The sequence below is a fragment of the Python bivittatus genome, unplaced genomic scaffold (assembly GCF_059951505.1).
Source record: "Python bivittatus isolate LINGU-HERP-01145 unplaced genomic scaffold, Pbiv_v1 ctg000680_np1212, whole genome shotgun sequence".
NCBI lineage: Eukaryota > Metazoa > Chordata > Lepidosauria > Squamata > Pythonidae > Python > Python bivittatus.
Window position 1 is genome coordinate 643298 of NW_028277095.1, and position 18191 is coordinate 661488.

Below are 18191 nucleotides of genomic sequence, written 5' to 3' on the forward strand. Positions count from 1 at the left end.
AGAGAGTGTTTAGCTATGAAAAAGCAACATAGCCTGCTATTTTCCTAGGACAGAATGCTCTGAAGCCTGACCCTGTTTATAATTCTTCAGAAGTAAGTCCTATTTTCCTTACTGAATCTCATCCTTACACGTCCACCATACAGTGTATGATATTAGTTTCTTATCCAACCATTTCATGCACTTGCATATTTCACACTGCTTAAAACTCATAATGGCAATTTCCTTTCTTAACATATGGGTAACATTGTCTTGGCAGATAGGACGGAGGAAACAGGCTATTTCTGGTCCTTGACAATCTTTGAAATATGCATTTAGATACGTTTTTAAAATACAAGTTAACTAGACATTTTCAGACTTAAAAAAAAAAAAGCTGCAGAACTAGAGCTAGATGGAGTGGTGAGATCAGAAATCAGTGGATTCCATTAACAGAAAGTTCATATATATATAAATAAAATATTTATTTGGTCACCACCCATCTCACAAGGAAGTGACTCTGGGCAGTTTACAATAAAAACAACAAATAAATCTTAATTAAAATACAATAAAATAATATAAAAATAGTATAAAAATATAATAAAAACCAAATACATAAATAATAATATCTTCCAAGGTGCTGCTGGTAGAAAAGATATTAACGTACAGGAGCATCTTCAAGGTGATAGCCACCCCCAGGGCTGGTTGCTCCTTTTCTCTTTCTATTATTAGGCAGTTGCTTGGGACATTATCCTGTTAATTTCAGTTGATGTACAACTGTGTTCCAATTTCTGTAGTGCCAGCATGGGCATTTGAACAGCACTTTCATGTTCTCGCTTACATTTTTAAAATTTCTTTTTAAAAATTTCCCTCATGGTTATGTGCTCAATTTCCATAGCTCCTCCAAGATTTTATTTTCAGGCTTATTCTAATCCTGGTCACCATCTTCTAGATACATTCTAAGTTGCCTATCTTTTGCTTTAGGTACTCTATTAATTCAGAGCAAGATTAAGACTGTTGCTGATGACCCTGGGCAGCATTATACTGCTGAACACCACCTTTGTTAAACTTGGTGCCCCATATATTTTCATATATTTGAACAAGCTGGCATGCTACAAGTCCACTTTCAACTTGGGACATCAACTTTATTTGCAAGAATGTCTCTGGGTTTCGTGTAGTTCTGAAAGGCCATACTAGAAAGTAAAAAGGATGAGAAGATACAGTCCAGAATTTTTGTTTTGAACTGTCCCCTCCTGCCTAGGAAAATAGTAAACAAACAAACAAACAAACAAACGAACGAATGAATGAATGAATGAATGAATGAATGGGCAAATGTAAATTGGACTGATGGAAAGTAGGGCTGCATGACGCTACAATTTGGAGATTTAATTTGAAGCTGATTTAACCACATCTCCAAGCAGAATCAATTTTCTGAGCCAAATGGGATGCTCAGCTCAAATTGGCCAATTTTAAGGGTTACCTCCAAAAGTATTGGATAACTTGGAAATGCTTGGGGCACATTCACAAGTTCTTTTTTCTTCATTGACTAAGAAAATAAAATTGATTTCTCTTTTTAGCTGGCTCACTTTCTAATCTTTGAATCAGATCAAGGATTTGAAAATGCAAATTGAATGGACAATTCCATTCTAATTTAAATCAGATTGAAGCCAATTCATACATTCTTAGTAAAGAACATTATTGTGGGTTAGGGAAAGTGACTAGGAACAACCTGGCTAGAAAGGTTCCTGGTAAATGTTGGTTTTAAGACTCACAATGTATCATTGACCATTTTGTCAATATGCAAGATCCCTGGGGGGGGAGGACTTTTTGTGAGAACACTCATGACATGACTCATGACACAGATGCTGGCGAAACATTAGGAACCAAAACTTCCAGAACACGGCCACACAGCCCGGAAGACCCACATCAGCCATTGTATTCCAGCCGTGAAAGCCTTCGACAAAGCCTTCAACAGTACACTCATGACATCCTTTTTAAATTTCAGACGTGACCACTGGCCCCCAGAAGTTCCCTTAATCTGTCTGTAACTTTCTAAAATCAAAGTTGTAATCACTCTTCTGCTGTTTATTCATACACACACACACACACACACACTGTATATATTAAAAGTTCTTTCACTAAGCAAAAACCTCCTTCACTAAGGATTGAAGGAAACTCATCCATTGCTCTAAAACATGTCAGTCCAAAGGTTCCTAATAGCTGGAAAGCAGTTAAGAAGCAATTTCCAAAAGTGATTAGAAAAGGAAGTATGCGAACATAGTATCCTTTCAAAGGTGCTGACTGCAGTTTGAGCAAGATGGCTTTCCCCCATCTCTCAGAGCTCTAAACCTGCCAGAAATCACTGTCTTGCTTTGTCCTCATGAGGAGCAACTGTCTGGAGCACTTGTGGGTAATCTCAAGTCCTCTCCTTGTCTGGAGAGGAATTACTGAAGAGCCGGTCTATTTGCCGGCTCTTCATTCTGCTGTGATTGTCAGTTTCTGTTTTTGTGGAGCCATCTTCAGTCCACCATTTCTTCCCTGGAAGTTGCAAACCTCCTTAATTACAGTTAAAAAAAAAAAAGAGTGAGAAAACCTTTATGTATACAGTGGTGTCATCAATCTAAAACTTTGGGCAACAGACCAGGGATCTGCTGAGTGAAGAATCTGTATGACACTTTGGCATGAATAAAACACATTATGATCAAAAGAATAGGGCCATAAAGTGGTACATTCAGAACCTGTACTAGTAAAGTGTACCATTGCTTGAATCTGATGTACAGAACATCTATAAAATATGACTAAAGAAGGCAGAAAAGAATATAATTTATTTTCTTATTTATTGGATTATTTTGTTATTGAGTTCATTTCTTTGTTGGATTTACTGAATTTATATGCTGCTAACTCCATTCAAACTCCTGACAGAATACTACATAATTAAAACATAATTTTGATTATGTCATCTTAGTGTGACATGTAAATAAATTCTCCTGGGAGAAGAACCATGGTTTCTTAACCTGTTGGTTTTTATTACTTGGAAATTGCTTCATAATTTTCCTCCCTTCCCTAATATAACAGACCAGAAGACAATGGAAAACCATTTCTATATATTTATATGCATCAAAAAAAGTCAAGATGGCTGCAGTGACTACATAATTGAAGCCCCACCTTTATTTTATGTGTATTGCATGCTAAAAGGGGATGGGGCTTTGATTGCACAGTCACAACCCCCATATTGACTTTTTACACACACACACACACACACACACACCATGTAGATGCCTCTGTAATCTTGACAGGAAGTTACCAGAAGTCAAGCTTAACTCAAAGGAGATTTTGTTGAATTACTGAATTAATTTGCAAATACCTCTCTTGCTTTGTTTTAGCCTAATTTCCTTCCAGAGTTTCTGTATGCCTTTCTTGATAAATAAGACAGTAAAGACATGCTCAAAGGAATGGGAAAAAAGTCATTTGTTTATTTTGGTTTATTAAAAACAAAAATAAAAATAAATAAATAAATATAATGGTTGTAAAGTATTCCTTGCCTGAAAGTCTGGGGAAACTTGCATTAATTTTCTGCTTGCCTGATCACTGATAGACAAAACATCTATAGAAAATGTCTAAGGCAAACAGAAAAATGTATAATTTATTTTCTAATATTGGTTGGGTTGTACCCCCCCCATTTTTTAAAAAAAATCTTACATAGCCTATTGTATAGAACTATTTAAAGGCATTAGAGAAATTATAAAAGCAAAACAAGGGGCTGCAGACCTTGTCAACGATCTTTCAGAGGTTCTAACTTATTCTTGTAAAACAATGCAGCACTTTTCATGTTCACAATTTACTAATGTTTCTGAGATTGGTTTACTGTTCATGACACTACGTGACATCTTATTACTTCAGCAATCAGCTTACAAAAAACTTGTAGCACTGTGTTCTTCAGTTGAATTCTGCATTCAAGCATTATTTCAGCCTATTTTTAAAGCACATATTCCTCATGACTCCACCTAGGAAGGCCGGAGAAATGGACGTGGACAGGAGATATTCTGTCTCAGCTGAGAATCAGTTGGCAGCATCCGTTTCATTTTTTCCAGTGTTTCTCAACCCTGGCAACTTTAAGATGCTTGGACTTACTGACTGGGGAGTTGTGGGAGTTGAAGTCCACACATCTTCAAGTTGCCAAGGCTGAGAAACACTGATTTATTCATTTAACTTGGTATGCTGTCGACCAGCAGAAACTCTTGTTGGCTCCCGTATGATATGGAAATGAATAAGGACAGCCCTAAATGAATAAGGACAGCCCAAGGCAGAGTGAGATGGTGTCCTCAGGCACCAGATACATTTGTGAGGAAGCAGCAAGGACAGGACAGACCTCACGGTTCTAAGGAGACTGCTGTACATCCCTCAAGCAAACCTGGAACCTTTTTTTTAATCAATTTTATTTCGGTCATAGACCAGCATAGAACTTGGAACCTCTCTAGTGAGCTGGAAGAATGCTGTCCCATTACAAGAACTGAAGTAAACATCTTCTATGAGTACAGTTTCTGTCAGATAATTGCATACTGGTACAAGGAATAAAAATGAGATGACTTAGCTTTAAAATGTAGATCAAATGAAATTCTCTATCCAGTGTAGCAATGGGAAGTTTCCACCTGTAATCTGGAACAATACAAGCCAACTGCAGGTTTTTTGGTTTTTTTGAGACTAAACCTAGGTTGAATACTTTGCCGATCCATGATAAAGATGGACTCTCGGTGGGACAGTAGAAAATCAGTTTAAGAATATTGCTATTTTCTCTCCTTAGACCAGTGTTTCTCAGCCTTGGGAACTTGAAGATGTGTGGATTTCAACTCCCAGAATTCCCCAGCCAGCATGGCAGCATCAGTTTTATTTATTCCAGTGTTTCTCAACCTTGGCAACTTTAAGATGCTTGGACTTACTGACTGGGGAATTCTGGGAGTTGAAGTCCACACATCTTCAAGTTGCCAAGGCTGAGAAACACTGCCTTGGACTATTATCCAAAGAGTGGAGTGAGATTCTGAGATACTCAGACCTGGCTGTGAAATTAGATCAGACACACACCCTATTTTTGTTTTTGAACTCACACAACTTCTCTGCCTTGTCTGTGAGTCATTGTTTGGCTTCCTGAAACAGTTGAGCTATTGTCTCAGCATGAGAGTCTAACTCCTACAAGAGCTAACGAGATGAATATTCACCCAGGAAAATAAAGGAAGCCTCCTTAACAGGGTGAATTTTGGAATGCCTTTGCCCAATCATGCATACTTCTATTATTTTCTTTTTTAAAACTGCAAGGAGCTAGCTGGACATAGCTATTTCTATCATTCTTTATGGACAGCGACACACTAAGGCATCCAGGTTAAAAGAAGCACTTCTCCTTCCTCACTATCATTTTATGTTCAACCAGCCTGGTGGTTCTTATTTCAACAGTTGATACTACATTGAGAAAATGCTGAAAGAAAAGGATTGTGGAAATAATATATATTAAGCTCTTTCTTTCAGCCTCAGATTTTTCATCCTCTTGGTCTCTCCTTCTTCTTTTTAGTAATGTTTTAAATTAAGGTTTTATGTGTTTATATATTTTATGTTCTAATGTTTGTTGTGAATCGGCAGAGTTCCCCCATTGGGGGGAGATGGACGGTTGAAAAATTTAAGAAATTAATAAATAAAATAAATAAATAAAGGATGCTGCAAATGAATCCATGATATAGCTGAAGTCCTATTGTTCTCCTATTCAAACATTTCAGAGAGATGCTTTGTAAAAAAGAATTGGGGCCTATTCTCTTTTAGTTCCAGGCAGAAAAATCCACCTGCATTTTTTTTTCCTGGCAGTTCACATTCCATCTAATGAAAGAGAATTGTCTTTCCAAATATTTTTCAAAGGGGAAGAGAATATTGATGAAGCTTTCATGGGTGGAACATGGTGTTCTTGCAATTCTTTAATTATGTGATGGCCACTGGGAGTATTTGAATATCCTGCCTTTCAATTTAGAGCATCTCTTCAGTGATCTACAGCATCCCCAGATTAATATGTTTCAGTTCTGTTATCATAAGAGAGCTCCTCCCATGGTGCTTTTTCAGAAAATATGGGTAGCTAGGGAGACTTCAGTATGATGGGAAGATGTGGAACAGAAAAAGCAAGCCATCTCCAGCTATAAAGTCATTTCAAAAACACGATCAAGAGAAATTCAAAAGAAATCCCCAAGTACCCACAAGATAGAAGTGAAACAGAAGCCTTTTTAGCAAAGGAAGTTGAGAAAGTGCAAGACAGACTTTGGCACAGCATTAAACCAACTATCATCCTGACAAACAGGTGGCCTATTGTGATAATGATGTTTGTGGAACATGAGATAGAAGCTAAGATCACTCTGAAAGGGAAGCATTACCTAGAAAAGACAAGAAGACTTTATCTTCGATCAATCCCATCTTTGTATAACGTCTAAAAAAAGCAGGCAATTCTTTTCTTTTCTCTCTCTTGCTCTCTTTTTTAGAAAAATAGGGTATAGGTAGAGAAGAAAAAAATGAAATGTATGTATCATCGTGGCTTGTGTTTGTATTTTTGCTCTTTATCTACAGGAATACCAGTTCAACTTTTCAAAGAACATTTCAAACTTTTGAAATAACCCATTTTTTTCTACACAGCCCTTTTGCATGCCATACATTTTTAGCAGATCTAAGGAAAATGTAATCTTAAACACAAAGAATTATTTCACTCATTTTCTAGTGCCTTTGTCTATGAACATTTAATAGTGTTGATACCACATGTTTATTGTGAGTAATGGATAGAACAAGTTGCCAACTTTATGATAGTTGCACCAAACAACTTTAGCTTTTCCCCCATTTGAATAATTCTCAAAATAATTTTTTGACAAAAGTGATATAGACTAAATGGGACATTTTTAGAGAGATTGTTCCCAACTAACTAATTGGCATTCAATGTAATGTCATATAAAACAATATTAAAAAGATTTTATAACCCCAGAAACAATGGATATGTGATCATTTTGTTGAATTTGTTTTCTTATAAGGATTTAATTAAGTCCTCTTAAACAAGCAAGTACATACCCCTGTGTAGATTTAACTATAGCTTCCTGGTGTGGCTTTTTGTAAGATTTGGTCAACTTCAGACCTTGTAAGGCATGTCAGGAGGAGCAGTCTGAAAGTGGTTAGGGCCAGGATCCATTGGGAAGGTCCAAAATCCCACCCAAATGAAAATAGAACCAACATTTTTGGCCCCCAAACAATGGGAAGGTCTAAATTTATAAATGACAAGTTTTAGGCTGCGTGCACCTACTGGTTTACCCTTTCATATGGTGTTACAGACGGTGGATTACAGACTGTAAAGTCTGGTTTCATAAAGAAGCTTAGCAGAAATAGATCAATCTTATTATGGTTTCATGTGATGTGCGATCCAGTCAAGAATCAGTTGCACCATGACAAATTCTTACATTTCATATAGTTTATTGTTCAGTCTAAATGGCTCATTGCAAGCACAGTTACTTTGTCCTGATGCCATTCTTCTCTGCCCATTTCCTCTTATTGTCTGTCCTCGTTATCACACCAATTTGGTTGTGGCAATCCATATGATGGTGCCAACAATGCCATCTTGCTATAGCCTCTGAAATCCGTGATATGGATACTACGGAGTGCAATCACTGTTATCTTTCTGCATCTAAATAAACAGATAGCTTTATCAAAATGGATGTCTTCATATTCAGTTCCTGAGTGCAAAAGAAATAATGATTTCTGTTTGGTCTGTTGAATTCCTTCACCTGAGAAAATTAAATGTGTTTTTGGCTTTGATAGTCACTCTTTTTTTTTTTTTCCTTGAGTGTTAACAGAGCGCTCCCTTGATGTTCATCATAAAGATGGTCAAAATTCCATGCAGAATTCAAAGCACCATTTTCATCACCAATAATAGTGGAATCCTACCAATGCTTACAAATCATTTATCCCTATATATTATGCCCCTTAATTTGGAGTTGCTACTAACATCCATGGAAGAGATCTGTTTCCTTTACCTCCTGCTAATGAGCAACCATCTGGTTGTCTATCATAAGAACCAAGTTACTAGACTAGTTAGGCCTTTGGTTTGATCCAACTGGTTTCTTTTCCTCTTACAAGCAAAATGATGAACAATGCATTCTTCATGTCAGAAATCCTTTATGCATTATTCAAAGATCTGATATCACATAGGTCTGCTGTACTGAAGTGTCAACATACCTTGCTCCTTTAAAAGCTAGTCATGCTATTCCACTACCATATCTCACTTTAAGTTTTACATCTTGATGCCTGTAGATGGAAATTCATTTTAGACCAAGGTAGATCACCTCAACCATTTGGATGGTCAGTTTTGACTCATCCACCAGGTGGATGGCATTTAATAAGTGGATTTTTCTGCTTAAATATGAAAAACCATGCACATTTGACATTGCAATCCCATTATGATCATAATATGAGAAGGCGTGATCTAGACTAATTCAAAACTTCTAAGTCACACCCCCCCCCCCTAAATTTGGAATGGAATGGGGTGAAATCAGTTGGGTTTATTCCAAGGACAGTATGTATGGGATATAGCCATACACAACTGTTATGTCTAAGCCAGGTGAAATAAATATCCTCGTACAAAGAACTTTAAGAGAAAGTCCAAAATATGATGCCAAAATATTGGTTGTTCGAGATTAACTCTAAGTACTTTATGTTTGAAGGAATTGTTATTCAACAGGATAGATATCTTGGGTTTAGCAATTCTAGCTTCAACTTCTTCTGCAGGAGATTCCTATTCTTAATTTTCTTCTCTCAACTATTTGAATGTTAATCCCTCTAACAAAAATGTATATAAATGTCCCTTGTACCTACAGTCATCAAGGCTGTAAGGTTGCTACCATTTAGTAGCAAGATCTACAAAGGTGAAGACTTCAGACCTTAATGAAAACTAATTAATTCAACCCATTAGACCAAAACTCTTAATGAATATTTGAAGTGGTAATCTAATCGCTAAGTTCCTCAGTTAATAAAGTTAAACCTTGCTACAAAAGAATAGACGGAGATCTTATTCAAGGACTTAACAGTGAAATGTTATCCTTCCCGTCCAGAAGTAGGTTGCTCAGATCAACAGGGCCTATTCCTGTGTAAATGTGCACCCGACTGCAACATTTTTCAATGATTTGCAATGTTTTGTAGTCAGAACTGACATTAAACAGGCATTTAGAAAGAAAACAGAGTGCCCTGTTACAGTGTCTGTTTAAATGCTAGCTCTGTGTTTGGATAAGTGTGTGTATCCTTTTTGCTTTTCTCCACCAATGACATGAGAAAATATTTTCAAATTGTCTTACATTCGTTCCACCACATTAAATAAATGAACCATATATTTAACTGGATATTATTAGATGTGATACAAGTTGCGGGCATATAATTTGTTTAGAAGAAGCTAAATGCTGATAATATGAATAAGAATACAGTCTGGTGATAAATAACATGTCACCTCATTTATTCAACAGAGATTTATTTTTGCAATAGGCAAACAGAATGCTAGATCAAATGAAAGCCATACACATGCACACACACACACAGAAAGACAATAACCTTTCACTAAAAAAGGCAAACCTAAATATAGCATAGGATTCTAAGCTCTGGCATCCTTCCCTGAAGTATATAATTTGGCTTGCTTTTGTAAGCAATCCAAGTCTTCTCCCTCCATCCCGCCCCAGCAGAAACACTGATATTTTCACAACATACATATAAATGGTGATAAACAGGTACCTGTTCCAAAACTGTAGGCTAATACCAATTACAGTTTAGTTGAAATGTTGGAGTAGAATTAGAAGGATCTAGGTTCCAATTCTCATTCACTTATGTGGTGTATAAATCATAGAGTGAAAAAGGACTTTCAAGACAATCAATTCTCATCCCTTGATCAGTGAAGAATCTTGCAATTACAGCACTGACAGTTGGTCATCCTACTTTTCCTTAAGTACCTGAAACTCAAGCAAGAGAGAAACCTAAGCAAATATTCTCTGCTACTGATGAACTCTTACTATTGGGATCAGTCTTGTGGTCCCTTCAAAGGTTGACCTATTTTTTTCTAGACATGCCAGATGTGGCAACAGTGAGTAAATTTGTTTCAATGGCCATACAGTACGGCCCATCAGATACTGGAAGAGTGTGATCTGGTCTCACACCAGTCGTCATGTCTCCAAGTTTAACATACTCAGCTCTTTCATTTAATTTTCAGAACCATCACAATCTTAATCATCTCTGCTACGTTTGCATCCCAGTTTCTTTCCAAAGCAGTGTAGTCTAGTGGAGTCACTCTGGAGTCAGGCAGAGCCTAAAGTTCTTTCTCTAAAGAGAAGGTGACTCACCTACCTACCCATATTTTCTGAAAAAGCACCATCTGGACACCATCTACTCTTACTGGACTTTTGCTGGTAAAGAACTACTGACGAAGCATTTGGATTTAGTTTTTAGTTTTTTGTTTATTCAATAGATGGGTTATGGGGTGAAGAGAGATTATGTTGTATTTAGAGACAGTGATAAGCTATTAAGATTGTCTTTACTTGCTGGGATGAAGGAGGAAGTTACTTCTTTCTTTTTCTTTTTCTTTTTCTTTTTCTTTTTCTTTTTCTTTTTCTTTTCCTAGTTTCCTTTTTTTCTCTTTTTCACACTTTTTTCTTTCTTTTGTACTTTTCTGTTTGTATTTTTGTAACCTGTATTGGCTTTTATTTTTTTCATTTATAATTCTTAATAAAATTATTAAAAAAAAAAAGATGGGATATAACCAAGGTGCAGACAACTATTACTAAAGCCAGTTGACTCAGGAAGAGTCGTAGTTAGCTCACTAGTAGTAGTTACGTAAGCATAGTGCTTGTCACAGCTGTCACCTACAAATACAGCTGATACTGCATACTTGCTCTTTGTGGGGGAGTGTATCCCCATTTGTCAGACCCTCAAGGTTAGGCCAGACTAGGAAACCAAAATTATGAATGCTAAGACTACTTTTATTATAAGATTACAGTAACAAAATCTTGCAAGTCTGAATGCATCTTCACCCTCCCTGCCTTTTTCTTTAAGAAAATTAGGGAGGGTCAACTCGGTTTTTTTTTTTCTTCCAAATTACATATCTGCTTTGGACTCATTTTTCTTTTATCTAACCATTATCTTAGTTGCAGCTCTTCTTCCTGTTCCTCAAGGTTATTCTTACAGCCCATTACACCATCCAAATAGGCTTTACTTCAATCTCTGAGTCCAGCATTCTCCTTACTAATAGCACCTTTATCTTGTATTGATTTAATTTTAACCATGTTCTTCCTCATATTTCAGATTTAAGCAAAATTCAAGGCTCCTTGGAGTTAGATAAGGAGCAATAGAGTTGCTCCTTATCTAGTACATACTGATGACACCCCATTCCAAAGCTCCAAATGTCTTTACCCAGAGGTTTCAAGTAGATGTTAAACAGTATTAGGGCTGGTGGAACCCTGAGTGACATCATTAGGTTATAAACACTAATCCCCTCAAGCACTTTCTGGGGTGCAACCTGGCAGGAAGGATCAGAATCACTGCAAAAAGGTGCTTCGAGGCCCAAGCCTACCAACTAGCCCAGAAGGATACCTGGAAGGATACCAGATGGCCCAACCCTATCAGATGGCCCAGAAGGTCAAAGGTATTGAAGTGCCAAGAGCCTCAGGATAGATATCAGATTGCAGTACCATTTAGTTTCTGGAATAGGTCAACCATCAAGGCTAGCTGGGAGACCACCATCTCCTCAATCACCTTATCCAAGAATGGAGGGCTAGAGATTAGCTTCTAAAGATCTTCTGGGTTCAGTGAAAACTTTTTAAAGTCATATAATTGCCTCCTTTAAGCAAATGGGAACACATTCCTCACTCAAAAAAGCAACTGGGATTTCCTGTAACCATAGAATAAGTCCTGGGCATCAAGGATTTAACAATGAAGTGGTGGCCATCACCTTTCTATGCATTTTTATCCATATCCTCAAGATACAGAACCTGAAAGGAATCTGTAAGAACGGGACAAGTTGTTTCAAAAGTTACTTTCCTATCACCTGCCCCAAACTACAGTCCAAATCAGGGCAATACAATCAACTGTTTGCCAAGAATGAAGAAAATTGGTCACAGCAAGCCATTGACTGTTCCAGATATACTACCCCAATACCTTGATGGGGCAAATACCACCCAGTATGAAGAAGCATCACTGTCTTATTCATTGCAGACATAATGAAGGCAAAGAAGTAAACCTTCTTCTATACATCCAGTGCCATGGAGTAAATCGCATTTTGGCTTTAAAAAGGACCTTAACTTCTGTTAGAACAGTTTGTCCTAAGAGTATCTCCATTTGGACTTCAGCCCTCTACAAGTCCACTTTATTATTTTGGCTCCCTTGTGAACTAGGGTTCTACTTGAGCTACATTGGGCAGAAAAGGGTGATTAGGACCAATAAAGAATTTAAAATTCTCCTTGAAGAAGGTTTGATGTAATTAACTTTAGGAACTCTGAAGTCCAAGGGTTGAATCCATAAAGATGCACCATTTAGTACCAAACAATGATTTGTTTCTTTCCAAAGAATAAAAGTATAGAGAGATGTGATGAAGATATCTTTATGGTTATGTGCATCTTTCAGATACATCCTTCTTGATACAACTACTGCATTCACAAAAGTTCCCTGAAGGCTGCAGTAATTATGTCTCTTCATTCCACACTAATGGACTTATTGATTGCTACTTCTCTAAGTAATATTCTGTAAGGCTAAGAGCATTACCTGAAATTAGACTTAATATCTGCCTGGGAAAACAGCACAATGACCATATATGAAGAATTGTTTTCATGAAGCAACCTGACACCCTATTTGGTGTAGAAACTCCAGAGTTCCAAATGGTCAGAGGAAAGGATTGTTGAGAGGATAAATGAAAGAGGTAGAACAATATATCACCTCATGCTTCTAGAATAAACTATTAATATTTATTTACATAATAAATATTATATATTTATTAATAAAGTATTACTGTAATATTTATTCATATAATCATTTCATTAACTCCTTTAATTGCTGAAGCATTTTTGGTATTTTTGCAGTAAACTGCAAGGAGATCTGTTCCTTAGAAACTCTTGCCCTTACACAACTACAGGCCATCATATGTGGGGTTTGATAGCAAAATTATGTTTCTTCTGCCTGATGTGCCAGATGAAGGACTGGCAATGTGGGAGAAAATCTTCATCTGCAATGTAGATAAAAGAAGAGCTCTGCTGATCAGATCCCAGGAAGTCCACAAATTTGCTCTAAGAGAATTGCCCCTTTGTACTGTTAACCCCTAGCAAGTGGCCTTCACAGACATATAGCTGCCATGATGAACAGGCATTAGCTATATGTGAATTTGTCTCTCACCATATCCTGTGGCAATCAATTCTGCAGTTTAAAACAGCAATGGGCCATCTGTGTCTCCAGAGCCAGAAATATTCTCTGTCTCGTACAACTCAGCCACTGATTTGTGATACCACCATTGCTGCCCCACCCTGCCCCAAGGTGGCATGGATTCCTGCCATTGCAAAGCAGCAAGCACACAAAAGGAATATTTAAAAAAGAACTCTCTTCAAAGAAAATCAGCAACCAATTAAAAACCCAGCCAATTATCACAATGTGGCCCTAACTCATGTTTGCATCATTACCAAAAATCACAGCAGGCTTCTTCCCCTGAGAATATTATTTATACCCATGAACCATCAAGCAGTTGCCAACCATGTTTTAAAGTAAAGCTTGTATGAAAAGAGACTTTCTTTGTTTGCTCTGATTTTCCTTTAGTGGGTGACCTTAGAGTTTAGTGAAATGAGCTACCCATTTTCTCCCATCACAATATACCTCTCGCAATCATTATGTATTTCTTTTTCTGCACTTTTTTTCAGCTCCAACATCGATTGCTAGGCAATAGCCGGGGAGTTTGAGAAAATGGCTTGTTTTGCATTTTAAAATTGTTCAGTTAACATTTCATTTCCTTCACTAAGATATATGCAGCTCTTTTTCTTTTTTCATATTTCGAATTCTCTGAATTTGAAAATGAAATTCATGTGTGCATCATATTAAGGAGAATGGCTGGCAAAAGTATATCGGTTAGGCAAAATTGTCAACAGAATTATACACACACACCCACATATACAGTATATATAATGTGTGTGTGTGTGTGTAATTGTTGACAGAATGATATATTGACAGAATGACATGACATTTCTTATACTAATGTTTAAAATATGTGCAAATGTTCATGATAAGGAATAGGCTGAAACTGACATGATTAAAAACATGAGAAATGGTGAAAAACTAAAAACTGATAGATTTAGCCATCCCTAGTGTTGAATTGTCTTAGAGTTATCCATCTTCTAATACAGCCCAGTTACAACTACTGTATATACACATGGATAAGCCCATCTGTAGATAAGCCGCCCTACAAAATTGCAACCAAAATACTGATTATATATTTAAGATGTTATTAAAAATGGAAAAGCAGAATCTGTTCATTTACCTCAAATTTTCTGGCAGCAACAGAATTGCCTATCTCCTCCACTTTACTAATACCTTTTAGCTTGAGAGCTGCATCGTATGCTACCATTGGCGATTTCCAGATATGGCGATTAGCTACCTACTAGAAATGAGTGCAGCGAAAAGCAGGAAACTGCAAACTTTTACATCATCATTTAAAGCCCACAATTTTTAAAAAACATCTGAGCTCTGGTCCATGGATAAGCCAGTTTTTAGGATGTGATTTGGAGATAAAAATTCTTGGCTTATACGCAAGTACATACAGTAATAGGAGCAATAGAAGAGAATATATGTAACTCAGGGTTGAACTGTGGAGTTTTTGGGGTTCTCTGAGCTTGGTTGTTTTCTTGCAAATGTTTCATCAGCAGTGCTAGCCTGAAGATGTTACCTAGCCAGGTAACGAAACATTTGCAAGAAAGCAATCAGGCTCAGAGAATCCCACGGACTCCATGGTAACAGGACACCTGAGTCATGAGCACCTGTCCTGTGGAACAGCATCCCCTGGAGATTCAGAGGGCCCCAGCCCTGTTAGCCTTTTCCAAGGCAATGAAGATCTGGCTGTTCCTCCAGGCATTTTGGTCAGGGTGGAGATTTGCTCAGCTACCATGGTGTCAGGCCTAGCCCAAGGAACTCCTGGAGACCGTGTAGGTTCAATCAGCAAGGTTTATTAGCTAGCGCTTATTTACAGAATCTTCTCAGACTGACTAGCAGTTCCCAGGCACAACTCTCTACTATCTTCTGGAATGTTTAGGGATGCGCCAGCTTTCTCCGCTTATCTCCAGAGCGTTGCTCTGGAGACGAGAGCACTGTTTTCACCCCCCTTCCTCCATTCCAGTCCATCACACATGGGTGGTTAATAGTTTATCTCGGGGGTTATGTTGGAGGAGTTGTTTGTTTTTAATCTTATAAACTGGCCCAGAGTTGCTTGTGTGAGATGGGTGGCTCTATAAATGCTATAAACAAAATAAATGAATGAATTTGGGATAATTCAAATTGTACCTTCTGTTTTGCCTTTTTTCTTTTTAACTGACATCCTCTGAGTCATTAACAGTACTGCTTGGAGCCCGATGTTCATTTCCCTGACAGCATTCTCCCTCCCTCCCTCCCTCCCTCCCTCCCTTCCTTCCTTCCTTCCTTCCCTATTTTCAAAGTCTTCACTTTGCTTTCATTGAAAAACAAATATGGTCTGAAGGAAAAAAAAAAAAAAAAAGCTTGTAGCAGAAGTTGAAAAAAAAATACTGGAAATATGATTTAATAGGGCAACGGCAATTCAGGATACATTTAGATTTAATGTTGTGATTCAGAAGCTTTTATCTCCAATTTGGAGGCAAAAACAAGGCCAAAATATGCTGTGCCTATCTGGTTAATGTCTTCTACATTACTGAGTTTTGTTTTGGGGGAGAAAAGAAAGGGGGAGAGCTCAGGTTCTGAACTAAACACAACACCAATTGTTTTTTTAATATTAGTTAGGATGGGGGCATGCACAGGAGATGTAAAAAATGTCAAGATGACAGCTACAGCTATGCAATCAAAGCTGTGCCTCCCCCCCCCCTTTTTTTTTTTTTTTTACAAGATGGGGTTTCAATCATACAGTTTCGGCCACCATTTTGAAATTTAATCTCTCTGTCAACACCCTGGATTAATGATTCTTTGCAATCCAGAGATGGTATTTCAGTGAAACTGGTGGAAAAGCATTGCCACTAAGGGGAGTTTTGATTATAAAAGGGTTTCCTCAATCTTAGTTTTCTATCCATCTCTGAAAATGATTGACTGCTATATCTATGTGTTTCAACTGCAAAATAAGATTTAAAAATGCTGAACTAAATGCCAAATACTTAGAATATTTTTTTCAACAATCCAGGAGATGAAGAAGAAAGGTGGGTGGGTAGATAAATGAATTGATAGATAGATCACATTTAGTAATCTCTAGACCCATGAAAATATCTCTAATTGTGTAAGATAGTTTCATGCTAAACTTTCCCTTTTCATTTGAATCATATACTCCAACTGTCTCTCTTTCTAAGGAACACTATTTTTTTTATTCTATTTTGTTATTACTTTTATCTTGTGAGGATTAAACTTGAACTAGTCTTGGTTGCTAGAATTGTTCTTCTACATGTCTTTGTGAGTAGCAATGTGCTCATAGTACTCATATGATCATTCAGATTAGGACTAATTCTCAAATTCAAAGAAGCAGGGAGTAGATGAGCAATCCACAAGCTACAAATCTAATTCATCCCATGTTTGACTTTCCATATTGTCATAAAACCAGTTCCTAAGTGGACTATCACAAAGGTAAATAAACAACTTTCCCCTAATAATTCAAGTACCCTTTGAAGTGTTTGTTCAAGACCTAAATTGCCTTTTTGATGCTAAGATTTAATATGCATGTTCTAAAATTATGTTCACCTCTATTTTCCTAGGTCCCTCATCATATGAAGACTTTGCCCTATTACAGCTATGACCAACCAGTGATTGGATACTGCCAGGCTCATAAGCCTCTCCATGTAAATAAGGGATATGATACCATCTCCCGAGACCAGGCCGAAACCACCAACTTGGAGCTGAGCCGAGATCACAGCTTCATTGCTACAATTGCACGCTCTGCTGCACCAGCTATTTACATTGAGAGAATACCAAACTGATGGAACACCTTTTTTGATGAAAATTAAGAAGAATGTATGGGAGGGTTCTTCTTCCCCCCTCTGGAGGGGAAAACCTTTGATTCAAGCGGTAAAAGGAGCAAGAAGACATTTTGAACCATTCCAGTTGGAAATGTTTTCAACCCAAAACCACAAGAAGAAAACAAAAATGGCACACATCTCACAGAACACTGTGGAAATTCAATCTAGTGACCTGGCAGCATGGATTGGTGAACTTCAAAATGTCCTTTGGTTTTAAACTGTTGAACAAACTTCTTGGTGTAAATATAAAACAAACAAACAGATTGTTGAGTTCTTATATGAAAAGGAGTTAGATTTCACTCTAGCAACATAAAGGGATGGATTAAAAGTTGTGTTTGTATATTTGATTTTTCTACGTTGCACGGTTCTGATGGAAGAGAACCACAGATGCCACTTTGGGGTACAGGGGGAGGGGGGGTCTGCCAAATACAGAATGAAGTATTATTTCTTTATAATTGTTTATTAGTCTTAGAGGTTTCCTTTAACATTTCCCCCCTTTTCAGGTTGGAACATACCAAATCAATTTATTTCTTAAGAATGCAAGATCTGTCTTATAAATTCCAATTCCAAATACGGTGTCAGAGGTGTATATCGAACCAAACGGACACTGATGATTCCTGTAAAAGAACCAAGATGCATAACTGACAAAACTTGGGGTGCATGTAGATTTAAAACACATGCTGTACATTTTTGAGGAGGGGGTGACATCTGATTTTTTTCCTTATCTTCATTGTGCTTCATTGTTGACACTTCTGTTATGTTTGGGGCTCTTTAAAAAAAGGGGGGGGAAGATTAATGATAACATATGAGCTCACACTTGAACATGGAAGTTCTAAATGTAAGGGAAAGGGAGGACTTTGGGTATATAGATATGCAATACATACCCTATCTGTTGAAAATTATTAAGATGGGCTGAAAAAAGGATACTTCGGTGAAATTTGAAGGACCACGTGATTTAAAAGGGAAAAGTAA

General features: G+C 37.3%; 1 protein-coding gene across 1 annotated transcript in view; it reads left to right on the plus strand.

Annotated features, from left to right (window-relative positions):
- LRRTM4 (leucine rich repeat transmembrane neuronal 4) overlaps positions 1 to 17180 on the plus strand; it is a 354859-nt gene extending 337679 nt beyond the window's left edge. Inside the window, exon 2 of the mRNA XM_088151897.1 lies at positions 16959 to 17180. Coding sequence (XP_088008023.1) covers positions 16959 to 17180 — 222 coding nt within the window. The remainder of the gene's footprint in view (positions 1 to 16958) is intronic.
- Positions 17181 to 18191: the final 1011 nt, after the last annotated feature.